At 39.8% G+C, this 23,650-nt stretch overlaps 1 protein-coding gene and 1 pseudogene across 3 annotated transcripts in view; one reads left to right on the top strand and one right to left on the bottom strand.

Moving 5' to 3' along the window:
- The window catches only part of LOC140937040 (E3 ubiquitin-protein ligase rnf213-alpha-like), a 95,676-nt gene that overhangs the window by 13,926 nt on the left and 58,100 nt on the right, over positions 1–23,650 (top strand). Inside the window, exons 7-26 of one of the 3 annotated variants that reach the window (XM_073386566.1) lie at positions 277–507; positions 6,839–7,031; positions 7,806–7,879; positions 8,415–8,730; positions 9,048–9,146; positions 10,175–10,291; positions 10,955–11,159; positions 12,146–12,451; positions 13,431–14,032; positions 14,436–14,595; positions 15,239–15,456; positions 15,904–16,206; positions 16,509–17,152; positions 17,509–17,648; positions 17,890–17,964; positions 18,366–18,472; positions 19,057–19,207; positions 19,595–19,814; positions 22,057–22,327; positions 22,572–22,745. In XM_073386566.1, coding sequence (XP_073242667.1) covers positions 277–507; positions 6,839–7,031; positions 7,806–7,879; positions 8,415–8,730; positions 9,048–9,146; positions 10,175–10,291; positions 10,955–11,159; positions 12,146–12,451; positions 13,431–14,032; positions 14,436–14,595; positions 15,239–15,456; positions 15,904–16,206; positions 16,509–17,152; positions 17,509–17,648; positions 17,890–17,964; positions 18,366–18,472; positions 19,057–19,207; positions 19,595–19,814; positions 22,057–22,327; positions 22,572–22,745 — 4,606 coding nt within the window. Of the gene's footprint in view, positions 1–276; positions 508–6,838; positions 7,032–7,805; positions 7,880–8,414; positions 8,731–8,885; positions 9,147–10,174; positions 10,292–10,954; positions 11,160–12,145; positions 12,452–13,430; positions 14,033–14,435; positions 14,596–15,238; positions 15,457–15,903; positions 16,207–16,508; positions 17,153–17,508; positions 17,649–17,889; positions 17,965–18,365; positions 18,473–19,056; positions 19,208–19,594; positions 19,815–22,056; positions 22,328–22,571; positions 22,746–23,650 lie in introns of those variants that run through there. The other 2 variants (XM_073386563.1, XM_073386564.1) reach the window with 2 other exon arrangements.
- Positions 3,608–5,001, bottom strand: LOC140936689 (ATP-dependent DNA helicase Q1-like; annotated as a pseudogene).

Raw genomic sequence — 23,650 nt, 5'->3', positions numbered from 1 at the left:
TCAAGTAGCTTGTGTTTTAGTACGTACATAAATCAACCTGCGTTACCTGTGCCTTTTTTGCCTTCCAGGAACAGCTTTTAATGTTTTCACATTCTGCTTAAGCCCTGTTAACTTTTGATCCCGAATTAGAAAATTCTAGTGTCTGGTTGTCTAAATCTATTTTTGAAAATATTAATCAATAATAAATAAGAAAATAAATGAAAATATGTCGAGCATTTTCTTTTGAGCTTATTCTAAATACGTATAATAGTTTAAGGCTTTACACTTTTTTTTAAGGAACCTGGGAGAATCCATTCAAGAAATATGCAGGCAAGTTGTGACGGATCACAACGACCTTCATGAGTGGTTGTTTGCTGTACCACTTGTTCATTTCCTGACTCAGGTATCAGAACCATTTAACAGTGATGCGTTACTCACGGAGGAACCTAAACCTAACGATGACACCTGGTGGGGTGCAAATGGATTTCCTACCAAAACAGTGAGAGAAAGAAAATTTACAAAGAACAGGTGAAAGACGCAATTTTTTTTAGAGTGTCATTGTATTTAGCATAAAAGTAGTGATTGAGGACTCTTTTATGGGACCGCCATTTTAGGTGGCCATCCAAGCCGAGCGAAGGTGCACCCGTTTGCAGTGCAAAGGCAGTACCTTCATTTCTCAGTTGTTTTAGGATCCTCAATATTGGTCTGATCCAAAAATTGGATCCACGACCTCCATCTCTGCCCGTCAAGGGCTCTACCTACTAACTTAGTCCAACCGAGGTTAGTTGTTTTTGGAGCATATATACCCCGATAAAGTGCTGCCATGTTAAGAAATATGGCAGCACTTTATACATTAATATTATATTGTTGGTTTTCATTTGTTTTGGTGTTTATCGTCTGGTGAAGTTCAACAAGTTTACAACATGGCGGCTGCACACGTTGTTAACGGCTCCTCGGGGCCAAGGCGAATTCTTCTTTATATCTGGTTTCTACTAGGTGCCGCGTTTCTGGGTAAATATTATTGCGGAGGATTCTTTATACACAAGTTCCATGGCTCTTGTGGTTCGTTTACACCCGCAATTGTCCGGCCTTGCGATGAAATCTCGGCCTCATCGCTACCTAACTGCCCGTATTTTATACACGACGAAAGGTACAAGCTCATTCCAAGTTGAAAGGCTTTTGACCTGTGGTGATATCGCTAAAAACCCAGTTCCTAAGGTCAAGCGCGTTCGTAAAATTTCCATGTGTTGATTGCAAGAAAAGTGTCACAGGGACACCCAACGACAATTTTCGGAAGAATATCTGTTCGGAAGACGATTTGAGATCTAGAATTTTCGAAACATTTGTTGTAAAATTTCTTGCTTGCCTGCTTCTCCTAGGATTTTCGAACATCTAAAAAATGGTATAATTGCCCATTTTTAACGGATTTTTACCCTAAAAAGGTGACCTAGAATTTTCGGGAGCCTTTTTTCTGGCTGAAATTTTCGAAAAGGTAAGTTTTGATCCCTATAATTTTCTGAGCACTAGACTTTCAGCTAGGAAATCCGAACAGATGAAAAATTTTTAGGGGATAAAAATATGCCTATAACTACCGTTTAAATACTAAAATACGTTTAACAATGCTATGTTTAAGTGGTTTTGAACTATATTCTCGTTGGGTGCCCCTGGTGTCAGAACTGACCAGGACGCTATCTTGTGTGGTTCTTGTACCACGTGGTTTCATACCAAGAGCTTTGGTATGTCCAAGTCTGTGTTCCAGTACTATCTTGCACATCCTGATATTGAATGCAGGGACTTGCACTTTCTGTGCATTACCACCGCTTAGTGACTCGTTTTTCGCAGATATTTCGCCTGTCGACGTTTTTTCTGTGACTGCCGGGGAGCTTGGAAATGATGATTTATCTTCGACCTCTGCCTCATTTACTGAGATACCTACAGCCTGATATAGGGATAAAATTAAGGGTTACTACAAGAACAACTTATCCATCGGCCATCTGAATATAAACAGTATTCTCGACAAAATCGATGAGGTGTTAGATCTACTGAATGAGTGCCGTTTTGACATCTTGTTTTTTTCTGAAACTAAATTAGACAAATTTGTTTCATCAACCCTACTTTCCAACCCCCATTATTGCATCATGCGCAGAGACTCCTACGGAGTGGAAGCTCAGCCATGTGACACCCGTATTTAAAAAAGATGATACCACATCAGTATCAAATTACAGATCTTTCAGTGTCCTGTCTATCATACCCAAGATGGTAGAAAAAGTTATGTTTGACCAGCTTTATGACATATTTCAACCCTTGTTTTCGTCTAATATGTCTGGATTTCTTCGTGGACATTCCTGTTGCACTACACTGGTCAAAATGGTCGGTGACCGGCGTCTGGCTCTGGATTCCAAAAGGTTACTGGCTCCATTGCAATTGACTTATCCAAAGCCTTTGATTCCATATGTCATAATTTGCTTCTTGCAAAGCTACGTGCTTGTGGCGTTGGTGAGGAGGCAATTGACTTCTTGCATTCCTACTTGTCTGGTCGAAAGCAAAGAATGAAGGTCAATGGAGTTTTCTCGGATTGGCTAAGGGTGTATTGTGGCGTTCCTCAAGGCAGCCTCCTGGGCCACTCCTGTTAAATGTATTTATCAACGATCTGAATTTTTCTGTTCAACTCTCTTCCCTGAGGCTCTATGCTGATGACACTACCGCCTATTCATCCAATACAGACATTTCAGCATTGGAACTGTCTCTTAACAAAGATCTTGAGAATCCCTCATCCTGGTTTGCTTCAAATTACTTCTCCATCAACAGCAAGAAAACCCAAGCTGCGATCCTGGGTAAGGAATCTCATGAGCCTGCTCTTCATATTGGCGACTCAGTTATCGAAATAATTGGCTTCCTGAATATTCTTGGTGTTTGTATAGACGATAAGTTGTCCTTTAAAGACCACCTATCAACTGTTTTAAGGAATGTCTATGCCAAGGTTGGAGCTCTGAGACGACTTAGAAAGCTGGTGCATGCTGATATCTCACTTATGCGGTACATGGCTTATATACTTCCACACCTTGACAATTGTAGTCCATTACTGAACAAGAAACTTGAATCTGCAAACTGTTATGCTTTAAAAGCCCTCTTAAATTTCGGAAACAGCTTAGATTATGATTCCATATTGTCTACTGTAAACATGCAATGACTGGAACATAGACGGTACTATCAATCTCTTGTCCTCCTTTTTAAATGCATAAAAGGAAATGGGCCTGACTATATTTCTGATTTATTCGAACCTCGTATATTGCGCTACAATTTAAAGAACAGCGATCACAATCTCACTCAACCATCCTATAATAATCGATATTATCACAATTCTTTCACTTACAAGGCTTCGCATTCATGGAATCAGCTTCCTCCTTACATTAAGAGATCGACTGAGTTGAGTTAATATCGTAAGCACTTAAGGTCCAGTTGTAAATGTAATTTTTGTATATCTTAGGGTTTTACTATATCTGTTTTATTTTCTTCCCTTAGGATTTTAAACGTTTTCTTACCGTTTTTAGTTTTTAGTTAATTCAGTGGGATTCGGGTGGGTGTAGCTTTGTGCATTCACGGTAACCTCGTCCCCAGGGCTTTTCCCTTAAAAAATGGGTGGGGAGATGTGTATAATGTGTTCCACATAGGGAGCATTTACACCCATACCAAGAGCTGATGTGGCAAACAAAACCCGTATTCTCGAGTTCTCTTCTTTTATTTTGAAAATTATACTCTACTTCATACGTTTTGTTTGGGGAGCATGAAATTGGGCAAATAGCCTTCCAGATGGATCTTTTGTTTCCCCCACAAATTGCTTATCAGCCAATATCCTTTCAAACAATCCATAGGCATAGCCACAGTACTTAAGTTTCAAGTATATAATTGTCATGGGATACCTCTCCCTCTGCAAAGCCAGGTCATTTGCAATTGGTACAAGGATCTGGTCAGAACCTTCATAGCCATGGTGGTTACTCATCCTCACTTTCTTTTCCAAATAGATGTTACTCCGATTTGGGTTGGCTGCAATAACCTTACAGTCTGTCTTTAATGACAAACTGACAAACTTTTTCAACATCTGCGGTGGTGCTGTGGCTGTAAGGGCCATGACTGGTACAATTGGGAAAAACGCTTTAAGAGCTGACAGGTCTTTAAAGTCCTTCTTCTTTAAAGTCCTTCCTGAAATCTTCACCCCTAAGACACAATAGAGTTTAAATTATTATTATGTTGCCATCAGGCTTATACCAAAATTGTTATCATAGTGCATGAAGAAAATGTAAGGCCAATTGATAATATTTGGCATTCCTCACAATTAAGTATCCATTATCGGACTTTTTCGCTCATAAGCTACTTAATAAAATATGCAATTCAGCCGCTTAACCGAGCCTGTCTGCCTGTCTGGCCCGATGTACACTTTACACGTATTATGTGCGCTGTCTAAAAAGCTTACCATATTTCCACGCAATGAGCTTCGTCGACCACACATGCAACCACATTCCTTTGAAAAACCTTGCTGTTCATCAGTTCGCGTCCTTCCTTACTCAAAAGAGCCTCTGGATGTGCGAACACAATCTGGACATCTCCATTCATTAGTCTCGCACTTGGATTGCTTAAAGATCGTTCAGCGCTTTCGTCCGTTAGTTCTGAATAATTGAACAAACTGTCAATCGCTTCCCCCTCGTCGTTGTTTAGTTGGAGAACATCAGCAGTAATTCCTCTTTTCTGCAGCACTTTAAGTTGGTCCTCTATAATAGAGTTTAAAGGACAAGCAACGATCACAATATTCTTATCTGCTTTGACAGGCAAGAAGTCCGGTAGGAGCTGAAACAGCAGAGATTTGCCGAAACTGGTCGGTAGAACAGCAATAATATCTTGGCCTTTCAGTAAGCATTCAAAGCACTTAACCTGAAGCGGTTTTAAACAGAACGACGGAAAGTTACAACGATTAAAGGCAGATCCAAGTCGACTAAGCACGCTTATCGCAGACGGTGTCTCCGCCATCTTGGTTTGTCACTTTTAATTTATGCGAACCTGGCAAAACCTGGTAAATTTATTACACCCAGGATTTCATGGTGTAAGATAGACATGTGACCAGCCGATGCCAGGGCCTTTTCCTGCCCCACCCATTTTTTAGGGGAAAAGCCCTGGGGACGAGGTTGCATTCACGGATATATTATTGTTATTCGTTTTCATACATTTATGATTTTTTTAAGTTACTTTTTATTCAAATGCATTATATCTTTATCGACTTAGTATTTTTATTGTCATACGTTTTATACATGGGCCTCTGGCTCGGATGATCGGGGCAACCCCATCCCACGTATTGACGTTAATAAATTGATTGATTTATTGATTGATCGAAGAGAGGTTGCGGGTAATGTGTAGTTCCAGAAAATATCCATACCCCCCTGCCCCCTTTTCACGAAGGGCAACGGAGGGGAGGGGGTTACAAAAGGAGGCAATTTCCGAGGGGGTGGGGGCTGCTTACAGAAGATTTTTCAGCGCATCTGAGTGAGATTATTGAGTTACTGATAGATAACAGCTCCTCTGTTGAGCAAACTTTCAGTTTCTTTACTGTTACCGGTCTTCAAGATAAGTATCCATCGTTTTCACTGTCACGCAACAAAAAATAATAAATTGGAAACCGTCCAGTGGAAGAAGCCAAGAAAATTAAATGTTATAAAAGACTAATATATAAACAACTTTTCCAAGTCTCAGGTCTTTGCAGCCCACAGTTTCTGAGTTATTTGCCGAAACGTTTGACGCACCTTTGTAGAGCCTTGTATGGGGACGCCATATTGTTGTACAGTTTTGGTGCACCAATATGGCCGCCGGAAATAAAAAAAAAAAACACCTGGGGTGTATGACAAGCATCCCCTGGAATTAGGGGCCTACAGCAAAAGTGCCCTCCATGGGAGGTTTGGATATTTTTTGGAACTATACAAGGTGGTTTACCCTGGCATTTACAACATTTTTTATAAAGTGGTTATTTCTAGTTTTTTTCCCACCGCCGTTGTATTAAGGGTTGTTGAGTAATACTCTTAACATGGTAATCATGTTTGGCATTGTTACTTTCGGGCTATATACTTCGGACAGAATGCTTCCGGCGATTTTCTCACCACATTGGACCCACCACAGTGATGATGCAGTATTTAAAGTAAATGTTTTTTCCATAAGTTTACTTCCCATGCGACCTGTCCCGTTAATTAGAGAGGTTAATTTTGGTTTGAACACGATCATGGTAATCCATACCCACTCATTAATTGTGAATGCAACATTGAAGGAAAAAAGTGACGAAAGAGAAAATTTTCCCAGCCAGTCAATCTGGTGACTGAATCCTTTGCTCAATGTAGACATCGTAATTCAACAAACGACGGAGCTCCTTTCACAGGTTTTGTAATATGTAAAAAATTCCTCTGTAACCAAGCAAACGCCTCATTTGTATATTTTTCTATATTATTGAGGAAGGTATTTAATTATAAACGCATTCTGGAGTTTTGCTATTTTGTCATTTGGCAGATTTAGCAGAAACAAGGTGACAACAGTTACTGCCGCGCGCGCAGATCTAAAAACCGACTTGGCCAATAGCAGAGCGGCAAATGGAGCCTCGATGTCGGGTTCAGTCCTTGCTTAACATGTCTATTGTGTTCACAATCCCTTAATAAGATCCCCCCTCGCTCAGCCAGTCGTGGGGTAGAAATTTGCTCTTCACTAGCCAAGAGCATTCATAAGGTTTGCCCCCTATGGAAACGTGGTAATATACTACTCAAAGGTAATGTTATAAACTTTTTGCCTTTTTACTGCTCTTTTGGTTACCGTTTTCTTTCTTTCCTTTCAGTTGCCCTTCCTCTATGATGGAAGTGTTGTCTCCCTTGTTTGAACTGGATCCTCTCTTCAGAAGAACGTTTCTGTTTTGCGTTCCCCCCGCAGCGTTTGGTAAAATTGCTACCTCTAGACTATTTCCAAAGGACGAAGTATGTACGACCCTTGCCCGGGGTTTGTCTGTGAAGGACTATGTAAGGCCAGATGAGGTAAATTCTTTTTGAGCCTTTTGTCTCGTTTCGTTTCATTTTTTTTACGAAACAAAGGGTTCAAGTTAAGTTGAAATTTCAACTACAACCGCCTCGCGAAAACGACCAGCGCACGACCACCCGTGACGTCATATATGACGTCAGCTTAATTTGACTAACAGTAACAATCCGAAATAATATCTCTGGCGCCTACTATATCAAATAATCTTCAAAACAAAAACCGTGTATTTTTAAGAGGAAATCGAAGGTTTGTTTATGAACCCAAGATGGCGAGCAAAAGAAGGGTATGAGGGGCAAATTTAAATTCGATTTAAAAAGGGAAAGCTACCGCTCTATCCTTGCTATCATGCATTTTTTGCTGCTTTTTAGTCAAACATTAATATTATACAAGTTTTGTTTGTTCCCCTCAACTAAGCCATACAACCCCCCTAGCTGATAGGTAGACTATAAAGGCCCGTTTTCCCAGTCAAAGCACTATATTTTCCTCACGTATGCGATCACCTCCCTATGGTACGAGATTACCAAATCGTGGCATTTTTGATGGTCACTAATGGGTTGGTCTAGTGTTGACTGTTGCCAAACTAATTTTACAATAAGTTATTTTCTAAACTTCAATTGCCTAAGAACCAACCTTAAATTTTCTTCAAGCGCTGAGAAGTAAGTGTACAAGCCTTACCACAAAATTTGTTTTCGATTTACAAAAGTAGCCGTACGTAAACTCCACTTGTAAACATCCCTGAAAGTAAGTTACGTTTACCTTCTTGTTTGATGTAGGGGCAAGCTGCTGCGGTTACATTGAACGAAACACAGAAGGATATAAAATTAGCTACCGAGAATACAATCGCTGAGTAAGTATAAGTAGTTACTAGAACTAACAATGGGGATGTTTTTCACCAATTTTATTGTCATTGTCCTATTTCCAAACCAAACTTCGAATGTGCGAGATTGTAGTGAGGTTGATTATTCCATACAATTAATTCTCATATTCAGTAACACTAAAAAAACACGTGTACAGGTGAACTTTTTTCAAATAATATTTAACAACGAAGAGGTATGGTGAGGAGAATGAGAGCACAGTTAATTACAGACACATATTTCCCTCAAAGTTCATATTTTTAAAACCAAAGCTGGTGTTGCAACATGATTGGCCGTTCCTCGTAATTTCTATTTCCCGTACTGTAATTCTCAGCAAGTTTATTTCTTTGGGTATCGTAGCTTCTCCTATAAATACGTTCTTCTTACCGGTCTTTCCCAAATAGCTGCTATTCTTGTTTTAACAAATTAAGAAATCAGTGTAATTGATTACGATAATAAGACTAATCATAAATCAGTGTTATTAATTACGTGAATAACTCATCTCCATTATGTTGGTAATTTGTATAGATCTTCCAACAATGGTGATCACGATGCCTTGAAAGATGAAGTCCTTCTTCGCTCCAAGACTTGCTTGGAGATTTTTAGGGATGTTTCTAAGTCTTGTCGCAATTTTGAACTTCTGGTGGACTGTTTACAGAGCATTGCGAAGTGCATCTCATTTCTTGGCCAGCTGTCCATGACAGGGGAAGATCAAACAGGAGGTCTTGAAAGAATAGAGCAAGTGGTGGAGGAGACCTTTGAAATTGTCATGAAGTGGCTTAAGGAGTCATTAAAGAGCAAAATTCCTTGTAACCGCATAGGGAAAGCGGAATTAGAATTAAAGGTGCGTCAAAGGTGTTTTGTCTTGTATTTGTTTATCGTTTGTATGTGGAAGAACAAATAAAGTAAAGGCAATCCGATATTACAGAAGGGGCTTTTTGCCCCATATAATTTTCCCTTTAGCGTTGTTAGTGACCCGAGTTGTTAAATATGTTGTCCAAAAACACAACATAAAAGCATACACATTTAGCCTTCATAATGTTCCCGGTAAGCAAGCACTTTAAAATCTAGCTAAAAGAATCAAATTTACTGAGATTTCTGTCACAAACATGTTCAGGTTACTTTCATCTTTCATGAAATATTCAAAATATACAATTTTAGAAGTGGACAAAGTTGTTCGCCCTCGAATGGGGAGTTAAACAGTGCGAAGACATCTGGAGTGATAGCTTGTCGCGGGAACTGAAACAGCGTTTGGAAGAGGCAAGACAACTCTATTTCTTTTGTATTACATAATTATCGTTTACTTAGTAACCTGTTACAGTGAAACCTCTGTTAAGCGGACCCCAATTAAGCGGACACCCTCTATTAAGCGGACAATAAACCGAATCCCGAAAGTAACGTCTTACATTTCCCTTTATAACAAACCCTTATTCAGCGGAAGCGGACACTAAAATAAATTGTATTTGGCTAGTTTCTATTGTTAAAAACCTCTATTAAGCGGACACTGGACTGAATTGGCAATAGTAGTTCTGGATTACGTCCTTGAAATACGTACTGTAGTCGATTAATAAAGATAAATCAATACATTTAGCTGTCAATAAACTGTAGATTAGACCGACATCCGGTCGTATGATTATCATCCGCGATCACTGAAGTTCACCGAAATGTCTTGCACAAAATACAGTAAAGCTATTCACAATCAAATCCTTCCTTAACAACATGGAACTTTATCAAAGTACAGAGTAACCGTTGAATGTTAATCGTTAACAAACATTGCACAATCTTTACAAACCTCTATTAGGCGGACACCCTAATATAGGTGTCCGCTTAATAAATGGTTTCACTGTACCAGTAAATGACGTCAGTGACGTTGACGGGCGGGTCTCTCATAAGGAACACGAGAACCTCATCTCAAAACTCTTTGGAAATTCCAGGCAGGAACACTCATCAACAATTTATTTTTAACGTGTAAAACATTGCAGTGATCGCTGTAGCTGGATCTCACACACAATATTGCTGCGTCTGAGGTTATGCACGTGAGTTGGATTGCAATTATTCGAGCAGTACAATGTAAAATTGCCGCTAAGTTATAGCTACGAAAACGAGAAATGAGAGGAATACATTAGATGCAGTTCCGCGCTTAAAGGGTTCGCCGTTTAAAACAGTCTATGAGCAATAGAAGTAAGACCATCCTTAGTGACAGCAGGATCAATAATATGTATCTCTAAATAAAAATTGCCTTGTCATTTAAGGTATTTTAAACATCTGTCTTATTTTTATTTTTTTAGTGTCTCTGTAATGACCTGGTCGAAGTCTTTACCAAAGCTAGTATGGCAGCTCATCATAATTTTGTTCAAGACTTAGTGTCTAAAGTAACATTCGGAAAAGTTGAAAGCATGCTTCAGGTGACGTAATGTGTTTAGTTGCCTGTGCTCTCTATAGTATCAATAGTACACTAAAGAAATTTTGATTTAGAAATCATTTCAGTTCTCACCGATACAAAAGTCAACCTTTTCAATCGGTAGGGGGTTAAAGGAGAATTTAATTTTGTGATATGCTTTTAATATTTCGCTAATTCGAAGTTCGTATATTCTGCGGCACTTGGATTTTGTGAAACTGTATCCAAACTCACTTAAATTTTTAACCATGTGATTCAACATTGCTTGAATTTAGGTAAAACGAATTCGAACATAGCAACCAAACAGTCAGTAACCGTTCATATCTAATATCCTACAGTTTTATTCATTTTCTTATCCATTTACTGCGAAACATGCTTAATCAATGTGAAGGAAAAGATACCTGCACTACTTTCTGGCATTTTTCAAATCTCATGAGACTTGTCTGTTTCCAAAAAAAGCAATATTAATGACATTCACTTCATTTTCGCGTTATCATATGTTTGCGGCACTTAATTTCTGATTTGTTTTAAATCGCGAAAATCTTGTTGAATTCAAGAAGGTCGCAAAAGCTACAAAAGCAATAACGGTTAGTGAAGAATTACTGTAAGATGTGGTCAGTTTGATTTATCTCTTTTTATGATTTGTTTGTATGCTGCTCTTTTTCTTTAGATGGACAACGAAGGAAAGAAGGTGTTCCACTGGCTGTCAGAGTATGGCCTTGATTCTCCCCAAGCCGATGAGTGTGGCGAGCTTCTAACTCTGATGCTTACACGTTGCTGGCCTCAACCACAAGGAAGCATTTCATGCTCAAGAAATACAAGTCTTCGGCACGTTCTGACCTGGAGGCTATGGCCCTGCTTCTTTCGTAGATTCGGTAATAATTCTGTGCATGAAAGTTAATCAGTTGCTTTTAGAATTGATTCGGTACGCGCAGTAAGTCGCTTTATTACTACTTGCTTGGGAGAATCAACTGCCTCAACATTTTCATGATTTCTCAATACCATTTGGCCTGTCAGACATATTAATACTGTTAAGACAGACTCTGGTAATGAATAAGTGAAGTTTATATATCACTCATCCTTTCCTAACCCTATCTGTACGACAAATACCAATTCAAATTCCGTAACGATTTGATTTTCCTTATGTCTGTGCTTCTATTCGTTTGATGCATGATTGTTATCAAAGGGAAGCAGTGCTGTTTTCCCCTATGGTTTGTGCAAGACACCACCAGCATTCCATATTCTTAGCCGAAAATGTGGGTGTTCATCGACCAAGTTTGAAATTAATGACTTGTTCTTGCAGGCAGATTGACTAAGTATGATGTGAGGGTATGAATATGAGTATGTGAATGGGTGGAAAGACCGTTTTGTGAACTCGGTATTTCCTTACAACAACGGCCGCGTAAGAAGCTACATGTACACTGAGCCCTCGGTGCGAGCTTGGGCTACCTGTGTCATAACATTTGGATGACTCTAGGTCTTCTTTACACTAAATAAGTCATTTAACCCTAGGGTACCATTCTGGACAGTTGAAGGAGCTCGTATGATGAAATGTCTTTCCTTGATCGTTTTAAAAATTTGTCAAAATATGCTTCATCTACTTAAATCCATGTTAAACACATTGTTATTTGTTGTGAAAGTCTCTTTGACACAAGCAGTTGTTCCCGTCTTTAACAATTCTACGGCCAAGAGAACGCTTTTTCAGCATCTTTTTAATTAGTGAATGTCATCATTTATTGTCATAGCGACGTCTCCTGGCTTAGTTTTTGCTGTTTGTGCTATCGTCACATTTGCATAATCGTGTGTTGGTTATCGCTGGCATGACACGTTTTTCGTGAAATTGTATGTCTTGCATTTGTAGGGCGTGAATCTGATTTTCGTCGAGTGCTGAAGGAAGATGGACAGGAGATTTTCATGTTGGCGCTTTCATCTTTAAAAGCTGCAATCAATGGTGTTTTGGACAGTTCCATAGAATTTGAGTTATTAAAACTAGTTCTTGATCACTCCGACCGATTTTTGATACTTTCTGAGAAAATAGGCAAAAGGGGAAGAGAAATATCAGCGCTAAAGAAGTCTTTAAATCAGCGCTACATGGAATTAACTGCATTTGAGGAGGAAAGGCAGAACGTCTCTTCTTTTATAAGGATGTGCGAACCCATTTGGCAAGGTAATGTTATACTTTTTAAACATTTATAGTGTAGGCGGGCTCGTCTACTTCCACTGTGATCTCGAAGGGTGTGGTAGGATTTCCTGGTCTTACAATGAATACACGTTATTAATAGTAGTTCAATCATGTCCTGTTTAGCCGCCTAATAAAATGGGTATAGGGTTAGGGTTGACACTAACCCTAATCTAAGCCTAATCTTAACCCTAACCCTAACCCTAAAACGGCATTCTCCAAAAAAGATAGACCTCGACCCCGGCCCCGCGTTTTACTAACACCCTCTAATTTTTTCGAAAAATTCAGAAATTGTGAAAACGCAAAACGAAATTTTAATATGCCCTAAACGATTCAGTGCTCAGAGTTCTCGATACGATAAACAAATAAAAAGGCCAAGATTGTACTTTGTCACTCATGATATTAATAGGTAAAAGGCGAAGGAAATGACTAGAATTTGGAAAAACGTAAATATTACCCTAGATTCACGAGTACAATATTTAATCACAGATACTAATTTCGCCGTCTTTTCCAATATAGACATTAAATAAGTATTAAATTTTGGTGACGTCATCGTATATCCATATCTGGTTGCGGCCCGGACTGGTTCTCAGATAGACATTACAGTTTCCATAATTTCCATCCTTCAGCAACACAAGATTAAATTGCAAATTAAGTTATTTTCTTAAGCTGTCTCTGGTTCAAACAACCGGTCTCACCCCCCCTTAGGACTGAAATGAAATGTCGCCACCAGACATTTCACATTGACGGGCGGGCGGACGGGTGGGCCTGCGGGCCTTTGATGGGGAATGGAGATTTCAGACGCGCGAAAACGCCAAGGGGGCGTTTGCAAGCAGACAAACGCTTTGCAAGCAGACAAAACAGGAGGATTTTTGTCAACATTTTTCTAGTAAAGCGGTGAAATTAGGTATCGATTAGAACATAGTTTCTAAGTATGTCACAATTGTGTTTACCTTTGTTTCCTCAGTTGACCTGCACGATCTGAGTAAAAAGACAGAAATGGATGCCTCTCAGATGCCGATTAAAGAACTAGCACAGTCGACTAGTGATCAAGGAAAAATGTTTCCGGTGGTGACATTCTTTGGGCTTTCTCCGAAGGCAAAGCAGATGATTTCCGCTTTAGAAAAGCTTGCTGATAGTATACTTTTACAGCAGTTTTTGAGAGAAAACAGCGAGAAAGAGCTAAAAATGACTGAAAAAAGAAAAGGCCGCAAAATTGTTTTGCTGAGTGTTAATGAAGTTGCAGAGTTAGTGTGGGCGCCTTCATATGAGCGGCTACAGTCACTACAAGAGGGTCTTTTAAGTGGCACCATTTCTTTCGAAGAGCTCGACAAGCTTTTTCAGGTGTTTAAGGATAGTCAAGACCTTGCCAAAGAGATGAGGCTGCTCATCTCAAAAAATAAGAGTCCAGTAAAGGCAAGTGAAGACAAAATGAAAAAACGCATTGACCAGATTGAACGGTACTACAAATTACGAAACTGCATTGACGCCGTTTGGGTTATCCTGGATCTCAAAGAACGTTTTAATCTTCACGGAGATTTTCGGTTGGTAGAAGACGTGGGTAACCAGGTTTGTAGATACGATAGTTGACAAGATTTACACCACATTGGGTAACTTGAGCTGCTCCATAATAACTTTCTTTACATGTCGGTGTCTTAGTATTTTCCAAAAGGTGATTGTTAGCGTACCTAGTTTCTACTCTGCAACACAGACGTTTTTAGTGTCGTCACGCAACTCTCGCTTGTGGGGAAGCGGGTTGCGCGACGAAACTAAAAACTTCTGTGTAGCAGACTAACCTTGTTTCTAGCCTGTTGTTATTTTACTCATGTCTAATCATGTTAGAGACAAAGGAAAACAAAAAGCTCTACCCAAAAAGTTAAAACTAGCACTATGCTTGATGCTTCCGTGCAGCTTGAAGACATGCAACCGCTATTGCAAGGTTATTTAAAACTTTCTCTTTTTCATTTAACAGCTGACTAAGGAATTCAAACAGCAACCACTTCAAAGCATGAATACTGCTCTACAAAAAGCAGGAAGAGCTCTGTCAAAAATAACTCCTAACCATGCAAGATGTCTAGATGCTGTCAACAGATGCCAAGATTTTATATCGTGGTTAAAGGAAAAAATTAAAGGTAGAAGAGTTGCGAAATGAGTTATGTTTTTGCTGCAAGAATACATCTAACCAGTGAGAAGAGAAAACAAAATCGACTTACTGTATGTAACAGTATTGAAGCGTTCCGGGCTTCCATTAATAGTTACTGTTTAAAAATCCTTAGAGTCAAACAAGCTGAGCAATCTACAAAGTTGTTCAAAAGATTTCCTGGTAGGATCGCAGAGACTGTTAAAATGCGGTCATGGGGACATACAAAGTGTTGCAATTGGCGAAGAGTATAATGTACGATTTCCCTAATGATTACCAGAATTTTGGAGGTTACAGAGTCGTGAATTTAGGTTTTTCTAGCCTATGCCGTTAAACATAGTTTAAATAAGTCATACTGCCGTCTTTCTAAACTACGGCTGCTAAAATAACATTAGCCGCATTTATACTAGAGGAAGTCTACGGGGAATAAGGCAGACGCATTAAACGTCAGACGAATAAAACGTCTGAAGGTAAGTGCGTCCGATCGACGCACTTAAAAGATGAATTAGTCGTCTCAGACGCTTAAGACGTCTAGTATAAAAACAGGCCGCACTTAACAGTCAGACGTTTAATGCGTCTGGACGTCCAAGACGTCTTCTAGTATGAATACGGCCATTGTCACATTTTTATCTTAGGCCCCCAACAACTCAAGGTCCTTGTGGATTTGGCCATCATCTCAGCTGGGGAGACAGACATGGAAACAGCAAGAATCACTTGTCTACATACCAGCTGCCTTGGCTTTGCTCCTCTCATCTTTGACTTGAAATCTTCTTTTGGATTTGATGAATTGTTAAAAACATGTGAACGAGTTTGCAATGCAGTGGATGCAGATCCCAGTCTTCCTACAAAACTGGTATGCCTTCTTGTTGTTTGGCATGACGTTTTGATGTTTCGGGTTATAGTGTTTGCGAAATAAGAATCACTTGAACGTTGGTTCAGTTAATACTGATGGTGCACTTCAGTTTCCTATTTAACCATGATATTAAATAAGTCCTGCAAGAAGGTAAGCGGTGAGTGAACATGATGACTTCTCATAGTTATCTTTTTAAAATAAGTTAATAACACATGATTACAGGACTCATATGTTTGTGTCAAACTGCCAGGATTTACAACCTTTAAGCAAGAAGCAAAAACTCTTTGTTTGGAAAATAGAATTTCTGCTCCGAGACTAAGTCATTAACTAGTCTGTTTAGTGAGAGAATATAGATAATTAACGTTTCTTGTTTCTCTAGTGTCTTGTTAACGCCATTGTTGACTATTTGAATTCCAAATGTCACATCTGATTTTACTTCATTTGCAGATAGACACAAGCCGTCAGTTAGAGTGGCTAAAAGGATTAGAAAAGACTCATGGTTCAGTGGCAAAATCATTTCTAATGGAAGCTAAAGCCATCAATGAACACGGTGTTTACCTTGTCGGCTGCGTCAGTGAAGACGTCGAGAAATCAATAGAAACGTTAACTCTGGATGCTGTGATCCAGCTCAAGCTACCCGCGGATGAGAAGAGATTCACTCTCGACGACTTGAAAGATTTGCAAAGTAAGCTGATGCTCATTGCCGCCAAACCTTCGCATGGTAAAGAAGACGTGGATAGATTTGTTGATGTAAGTTTATTGTCTACATTTTAGGCAAGCGGGCTGGGGTTTGTCCATATTAATATTCAAATACTATAAGGAAGCCTTGCTCTCACGGCTCTCGCGCTCACCTTTGTCGGTCTCTATATCTCTTTCAGTCCTCACTGTACCAGTGTTAGATGTCTTATGGATCCCTCCTTTCACTTACCGAAGTCTTTCTTCTTTTTTCGACTATGAAATCATAAAAGTAATGAAATCAAAGCATACAGCTACTGATTTTTTATTGCCTAGATAAATAACACTGTCTTTCGAATTTTTTTCAAAATTGATAGATTCTGCAATGTGTCCAGCGACTTGCTACAGTGTACATCGCACTTCGCAAAGCTGGAGAAGTCAGCCATCTCAAATGGAAATACGAATTTCAGTGTACACCTCGGCTTACTACCAGTCGCTCTCTAACAGATGATTTGGTGCAAAAAAGCGAGCAGATGGAGCATTGTCTTCAACAGTGGAAAGACGAGTTGCATGCCAAGCGTATGTTGTATAGTGAATTGAATCATTTCACCACCCCGCAGTTGTTGGTCCTTCGAAGGCAGCTGGCTGAGGTTCAGGGAAGAGGTCCCAAGGCTGTCGATAGCATTCCTCTTAAAGTTTATAATCTTTTAGAGAGTGTGCTGCCGGGCGTTGAGCCAGTCATTCTCAAGTCGGTGCTTATTTCGCAGTCGTCACATGTGGAGATGTTTCAAACGCTAGTGTCAAAATTGGAGTCAATTGGTTACCCCGCAGAGGCCGAGAAGATTGCCATAGCAGCATTGAATTCATGTAAAGAGGCCAGCGAAGCAGATCTTATTGTATGGTGTGTGGAAAACGCCAGCAACAAAAATGTAATTGATGCCAGTTACTCAGAAGCTCTCCATGACTACAGATATTGGCCGGTCCTCTTTAAAGACCTAGTCGCTCCTGTTGAAGAAGGAAGGTAAGCTATCTACGGGATGGTGAGTTTCATTTGTGCATATTTCCTTAGATGGCCCGGGCTCTCAGAGAGTTATTGGACATTTCGAGCAAATCTTCAGGAAAGTGGAATATCCGCTACAGAATTGAAGACACGAAATAGCGAAATGACTACATCGTCTTTATCATGTCAACCAGAATAGACAATTAATCTTTTTTTCTCTGTCCAATGAAATGTTGTTTTGTCAAACTAATTATCTTGTAATAGTTTTAACTGAAGGCACCATATATGTTGTGCTTAATTTTCTAACCACAAAATGTAGCGTAAACTGAGTAACAATCGTTCATTGCTTTGCTTGTAATTGTTTTCTGCTTTTTAAGTCCTTCTGAGGACATGATGATTGAGCCAGAGGAAGTTTCACAACCTATGGAAACTGCACGTTGTTTTGACCAGACCGCGGTCGGCGAGTTCCTGAGCCTTGATGAGCTGGGAAAAGTTCTAAGCCAACTTGCTTCACAAGGTTTGATTCCGGCCTTTGATTTTTTTTTCAATTTTTCATAATGTTTACTTGTCACTAAGAACCTGTGGAGTGTGGAAATGGAAAGGCAATTTTTTTTTCTGCATAGGAACACTTCAACATCAGCGACTAGAGAAAAAAAGGACAAAAATAAACATGTTAGGGATTGTTAAGAATTGAGTTATCGAACTTTTGTTACCTGGCAGCATTTTACAACTAAAACTTATCTTCCCGTTGTTTGCAGGCCCCCCAAAACGACGAAGACGTCATCCAAAGTACTTAAAGCGCGGAAAGCCGAATCTTGTTGTTATTCCAAAAGGTAAAATCATACTAGGTCCCATGACTAAACTGTGAGCAGACTCTCTTTTTCTTCAGATTTCGTGAGGAGAGTGCACAAGCGCGAGCGTCAACCGTCTCGCGTCTTCAGTCACGCGCGTGGTCATTTGCGTGTCTCGCGCGTTTTGCCAGACGGACTACGAATAAAGAGCGGCTTCTCGTAGTCTATCACATGACGAGTTGCTTTATTTTTCTCACCCTCTTTAATTCTCACCTTGCAAGTTTTTCACATTTTGATGATAGTGTGTTCTTGATCGTCGTTCTTTATTTTTGTTTCCACATGTGTACTTGCAATACCTTCGTAGCCCCCTTCCTTTACTGTTACTTTAGTGTAACTTACTACATTGTTAGTTTGTTATTTATTATTTAAAAATCCCATTGCAGATGACATTCTAGGAACAGTGTTGTCCTTGTACATGCAAGACACCTCACCATCACTGCCTATTTTCGAAGAAGTGTTGATATGCTCTTCTAATACAACTGCAGAAGAGGTGAGCATTTTCGATCTACAGATGGATAGAAACAACTTTTGATGTTGTTTCGTTTCCCTTTACTGATAGTTTGTATGTTTGACCCTTTTTTTTTCTAAAAAAATAGCAATCTGACACATGGAAAGGAAACATATCATTCCATGAGAACATTCGTACTTATCAAATAGATTTTTTACTTTTCATTATGTTTCGGCCTCTTGAGTAAGGCAGGACCTGACATCTGTGGATCAAATTTTGTTTGCACTGTCGGATTTCCGGACATGTTTGAAGGCTTGTGTGGTATCCCGGGATACTCTTACCCGTAGTACTCTTAGTGATGTACTGCTGACGTTTAGCGGTTCATTTGTTTACGCGTGAACACGCTGTGGGTGTTACACCCACAGTGTGGCGACTCTTGGCATTGCTTCATTCTCTCTTCTGACTGATTCCCACGAGCAAGGATACTGGTTTGAAAGCTTAACAATGGATTTTTGCCAATGGCTTAGTTTGATTTATTTGTAGCCTTCGAACCGGCTCACGTTAACTGGCGACAAGCGTCACTATAATTAGCCGACTAGACTTTGCCTTTTACATTTCCCTTATAGATTGAGCTTCTTTGGCGACGGGCCCTTACAGACTCTAATGGACAGATGTTCTGTTTGGTGAATGTTGACCTTCTTGACTACACTGTTTCCCAGAAAGCTGCTGACAGCCTTGAGTTTTTACTACAGGAGCCTCAATACAATCGTAACGATGGTATTCAAGCTACTGTATTTCGTCTGTTAAACATCCAGCCTTTACTAAGCCTCCCCGTTGCATTAAACCCCCTAGTCTGAGGCACAAGGCACCCCTATGGGAGACGAACTTCAACAGCGTTAATGAGCTAGTGGTCAAAATAACCGACTTTAACTGACTTAGACTTTAGCTTAAAGCCTCTCTCAGTTACTGGATGACTTAACACTCATGGAAATAATTGATCTCGTGAAGGACGCAAGTACGTTTTGACTTTGATATTTTCAACTTTGAAAATTGAAAGATCGCTCCCCACTAATGCAAAGAGAGTTTTCGCCTGTAAGAATTAGTAACAAAAGTTTCATCTTTTTTTAGCGAAATTGTAGTTCAGTGGATATTTTCTCATTTTAGGGCTGTCCCTTGTGGTTATCTGTAGTTCTGAGAATGAAGACAGAGCTCATATGGCTGCAGCACTTGATCAGTACAGACTTAGAACTATTCCGTATTGTGCTGTGTCAAAAGAAATCAGGCAATATCTGCAGACGCAATTCAAGGTGTGCTCTCGACTACAAGGAAAGCTGCAAGATAAGATCCTTCAATGGTATCCTGCTGCCATGGTGGACAAGGAAAAGTAAGGAGAGAAAAATGCACTCTTTCTCTTTGCAATGCACCTTTTTAGTGACTTCGTTTTCTGTGAGTTCTGTGACCCTAAGAGTTGATTTCTACTGCCGCGTATTTTTTGACGTGCGTACGTGCGTAAAATTTACGTTCGCAAATAAAATAGAGGCAAAGAATAAACGGTCGCTCGTAAGCGTCTCAACAGCGTCTAAATCTCAACACTTTATATCTTGCGTCTATTCTATTTATGTGATTAACATTTACGTACGTTAACGTGCGTAGCAAAAAACGCGTCAGTGGAAATCAACCTTAAAGCTAAACCTTTGTATACGAGGGGTCCTATTTAGTTTTAATTATCCATTGGCCAAAAGCTAGTAAAAGTTAAGATAAGGAAACCCAGAAATGCACACAATTAAACAGAACGTAGACAACGTAGACAACTGTAGACAATGTCAGCAGCGCCACCTAAAACACTATTCCCACCATTAGCAGTACCAACTCCACTATCATTACGTACAGCATAACAATAATCCAACAACTGGCAAAATCAGCGAGTGCATCAGCCTCTCATTAACATTAGCAACACCTTACCGACAGCATCAGCGACTCTTCTGACGACTACCAATGACACCAAACAAACCGCTACCATAGAAAACAACACCAACACGAAGCATATTTCAAAAGTAGGTTGAGTTTGATCGTCCGGGTAAACGTAGTCTTGAATAGGAATGTTGTTGTTGACAGTGACTGAAGTTTCGACAACCTGTGCGGTAGTCATCTTCAGAGTCAAAGTGAGTTGTATCAGGTCAGTTGATGATATTATACTCTGATTATTGATCTGATTGGTCAATTACGTCGCGATGTTATTGGTCGTCTGTCAGTTAAGCTGGAGGACAAACCGGAGGACAGACAGGGAGCAGTATACAAGATCAAATGCTGCGACTGCCAGGCTTCTTACATTGGTGAAACCGGCAGAAACCTAAGCACGCGACTGGCCGAACACAAACGAACGACGAGGAATGGTGACATCTACAATCACATTGCTGAGCACCATTTAAAGACGAAACATCAAATTGACTGGGACTCTGCGAGATGTATAACGTATTCTACAGACTACTATCAACGTCTTATTTTAGAAAGCTGGTTTACTAACTTAGAACAAACACCACTGAATCGTAGCCAACAGTTACCAGCGCCGTACAAACAACTTATTGACGAGATCAAGCAAAACTAACTACGAGAGAACGACTGGAGAAGTGACAATTTGACTAACAATAGACGACTGTTTAACCGTGACAATAGACGGATCGAAACGCACCAATTACTGATTACGAGTCTTCATAGCCAATAACATCACGGCTTAACTGACAGACGACCAATAACATCGCGACGTAATTGACCAATCAGATCAATAACCAGAGTATAATACCATCAACGGACGTGATACAACTCACTTTGACTCTGAAGATGACTACCGCACAGCACACGTCAGTCACTGTCAATAACAACAGTCCTATTCAGGACTACGTTCACCCGGACGATCAAACTCAACCTACTTTTGAAATGACTCCTGGGCTCAAATCTTTCACACAGCATATTGTAAGGCAAGTATATCTAACAACATAACATAGCCAACGGTCCCGTCATCTACAGTGCCAAACACCATTGCTACTAATAGGGAGCTCCAGCAACAACGACGGCGACGGCTAGGAAAACGTCACTTAAAAAGTGAAGTTGCGCTGCCTCAAACTTTGTCTCGAGTATTGCCTCGGGTTCAATTCGCCTAACGTTGGCTGTTTTGGCTGATTTCTAAAAGACTGTATTGAAGTTTAGGAAAAGAAAAAGAAAGTCGTTGTCTTGTGTTCACGTTTTTCAGAAAGAAAAAAGGCATTTTCACATCGTAGTCAAGCAATGACGGTAAAGAAATGTACAAAAAAATCATGATGCACGTGAAAAGTTGTTTTTTGCTACTTGAACCTATTGCATTTTTGCCGTTCTCGTTGACGTCGCCGTCGTCGTTGCTTAAGCTCCCTAATCTCAGCAGCAACAGCCGCGTCAATAGCACCACTGCCAACACCATCTTAAACACCACCGTTATTAGCCTCAACCCATGAAAGTGACATTTGAGTGGCCACCGCCACCACCTTTTAAAAAACACGGGCCAAACAGGATCAACAACAAGTGTGTCTTGTAATGTCTAAATTGACCTTTGTGTTTCCTATCTCTAAAAGAAACATTCCGTTCATCCCATACAGGTTGTCAGTGAGAGTTGTGTCCTCAGAAAGGGCAGGTTGCGGCAAGAGCTTGGTGGTTCAGCGACTTAGAGAACGCTTAGTTCAACTTGGAGACAATGATGCAGTATTGAGTTACCTCAGAGATGGGGAGGCAGATGTGCCTCTGTGTATCAGCGTCCCAATTTATGGACCAGCTGTCGATCAGTGCTCCGTCGTGGAGTCCTTGTTGCCGCATATGGTTGTTCCTGATCTGCCACTTTCCCGAATTTTTCACCTTGATGTCCATCCGTCGGTACTAAATGCTTTTTTTAGACAATATGTTTAAGCGTACTTTAAATGAATGTATATCACAGAAACGTATTAAAAAGGGTTGAGATAACTACGATCTTAGAAATGTTGGAATTGGACAAAATTTTTTTATCCCACAAAAATACACTGAACACACTTGCCAATCAATAGGAAGGTATACTTAAGAACTGATTCGTTCCCATCTATTAACTGACCGTACCATCCTTGTGATGGTTGTATTTTGACAGGTGAAGAGTGGTCTTGACGCACTTCTGTTTAATCTTTTGATACTTGGTGTCTTGAAAAGTAGTAGTGGACAGGTCTGGAGACGAAGATTATCTGATTTGTATGTGATTGAGCTAACGACGGGGCCAACACAAGGGGTCAACGAAACCGTTCAAAAGCGACCGGTACTTTCTAAGGTAGATTTCACTTAATCGTTAAGCCATCATCAGAGTGGCCTAAGAGATACTGTGGGAGCATTTATCTTATTTCTCAAGGAAAGAACCGATCAATCAAGAGCGCTTTTTATATTTTAATTGCACCGATTTTTAAATCTTTAAAAAGACTTTCTGGACGATAGCTTGCATTGATATCGCGTTTGCTTATCTTTTCTTATCTCTTAAATATTTCATTTTTGTGGTCAATCATGCTAGGGCCTTTGCGGTTATTTGGTTAGCCCTATTCAAAAATGCCATTAAGACCACTGGGTAAGTGGCTCGTGGGAGTTTACAAGATCTTTGTTTCACTGGTAAAGTCATTTTTTTAAAAGCTGAAATGATATAATAATAATGATAATATTTAATATTTATACAGCACAAATTAACATACAGGAGGATATGATCAAATGCGCTTTACATATCACAATTGAATACGAGATTACTATGTTACGTATTTACAATTTTCAATTTACAATAAAATGCGAAGATGTATACGATATGAAACACTAAAAAGAAATTCTAAATTAAACGCTTCTCTAAAATAGTGAGTTTTAAGCAATGTCTTAAAGGTGTTGAAATTTTGCTGTGCCTTTAATGATTGCGGGAGACTGTTCCAAATCTTGGCGGCTGCATAGGAAAAGGCTTCATCGCCAAGCAATTTTTTCGATCGTCGTGAATGGTCTTCCAACTGGATACTGGTGCTCGAGCGGAGGTTGTATGTCGAAGTCTTCTTGATGGCGACCATGCTTTTTTGATACTTGGCCCATGAATGCACTTGAAATAGAGCATAGCAATCTTGAAATTGCTTCTAAACTTAATCGGCAGCCAGTGAAGACGTATAAATGACGATGTGATGTGTTCATGTCTTGGCAATGAGCACACCAATC

The sequence above is a fragment of the Porites lutea genome, chromosome 5 (assembly GCF_958299795.1).
Source record: "Porites lutea chromosome 5, jaPorLute2.1, whole genome shotgun sequence".
Classification (NCBI taxonomy): domain Eukaryota; kingdom Metazoa; phylum Cnidaria; class Anthozoa; order Scleractinia; family Poritidae; genus Porites; species Porites lutea.
This window is presented reverse-complemented; position numbering and strand designations above follow the sequence as displayed.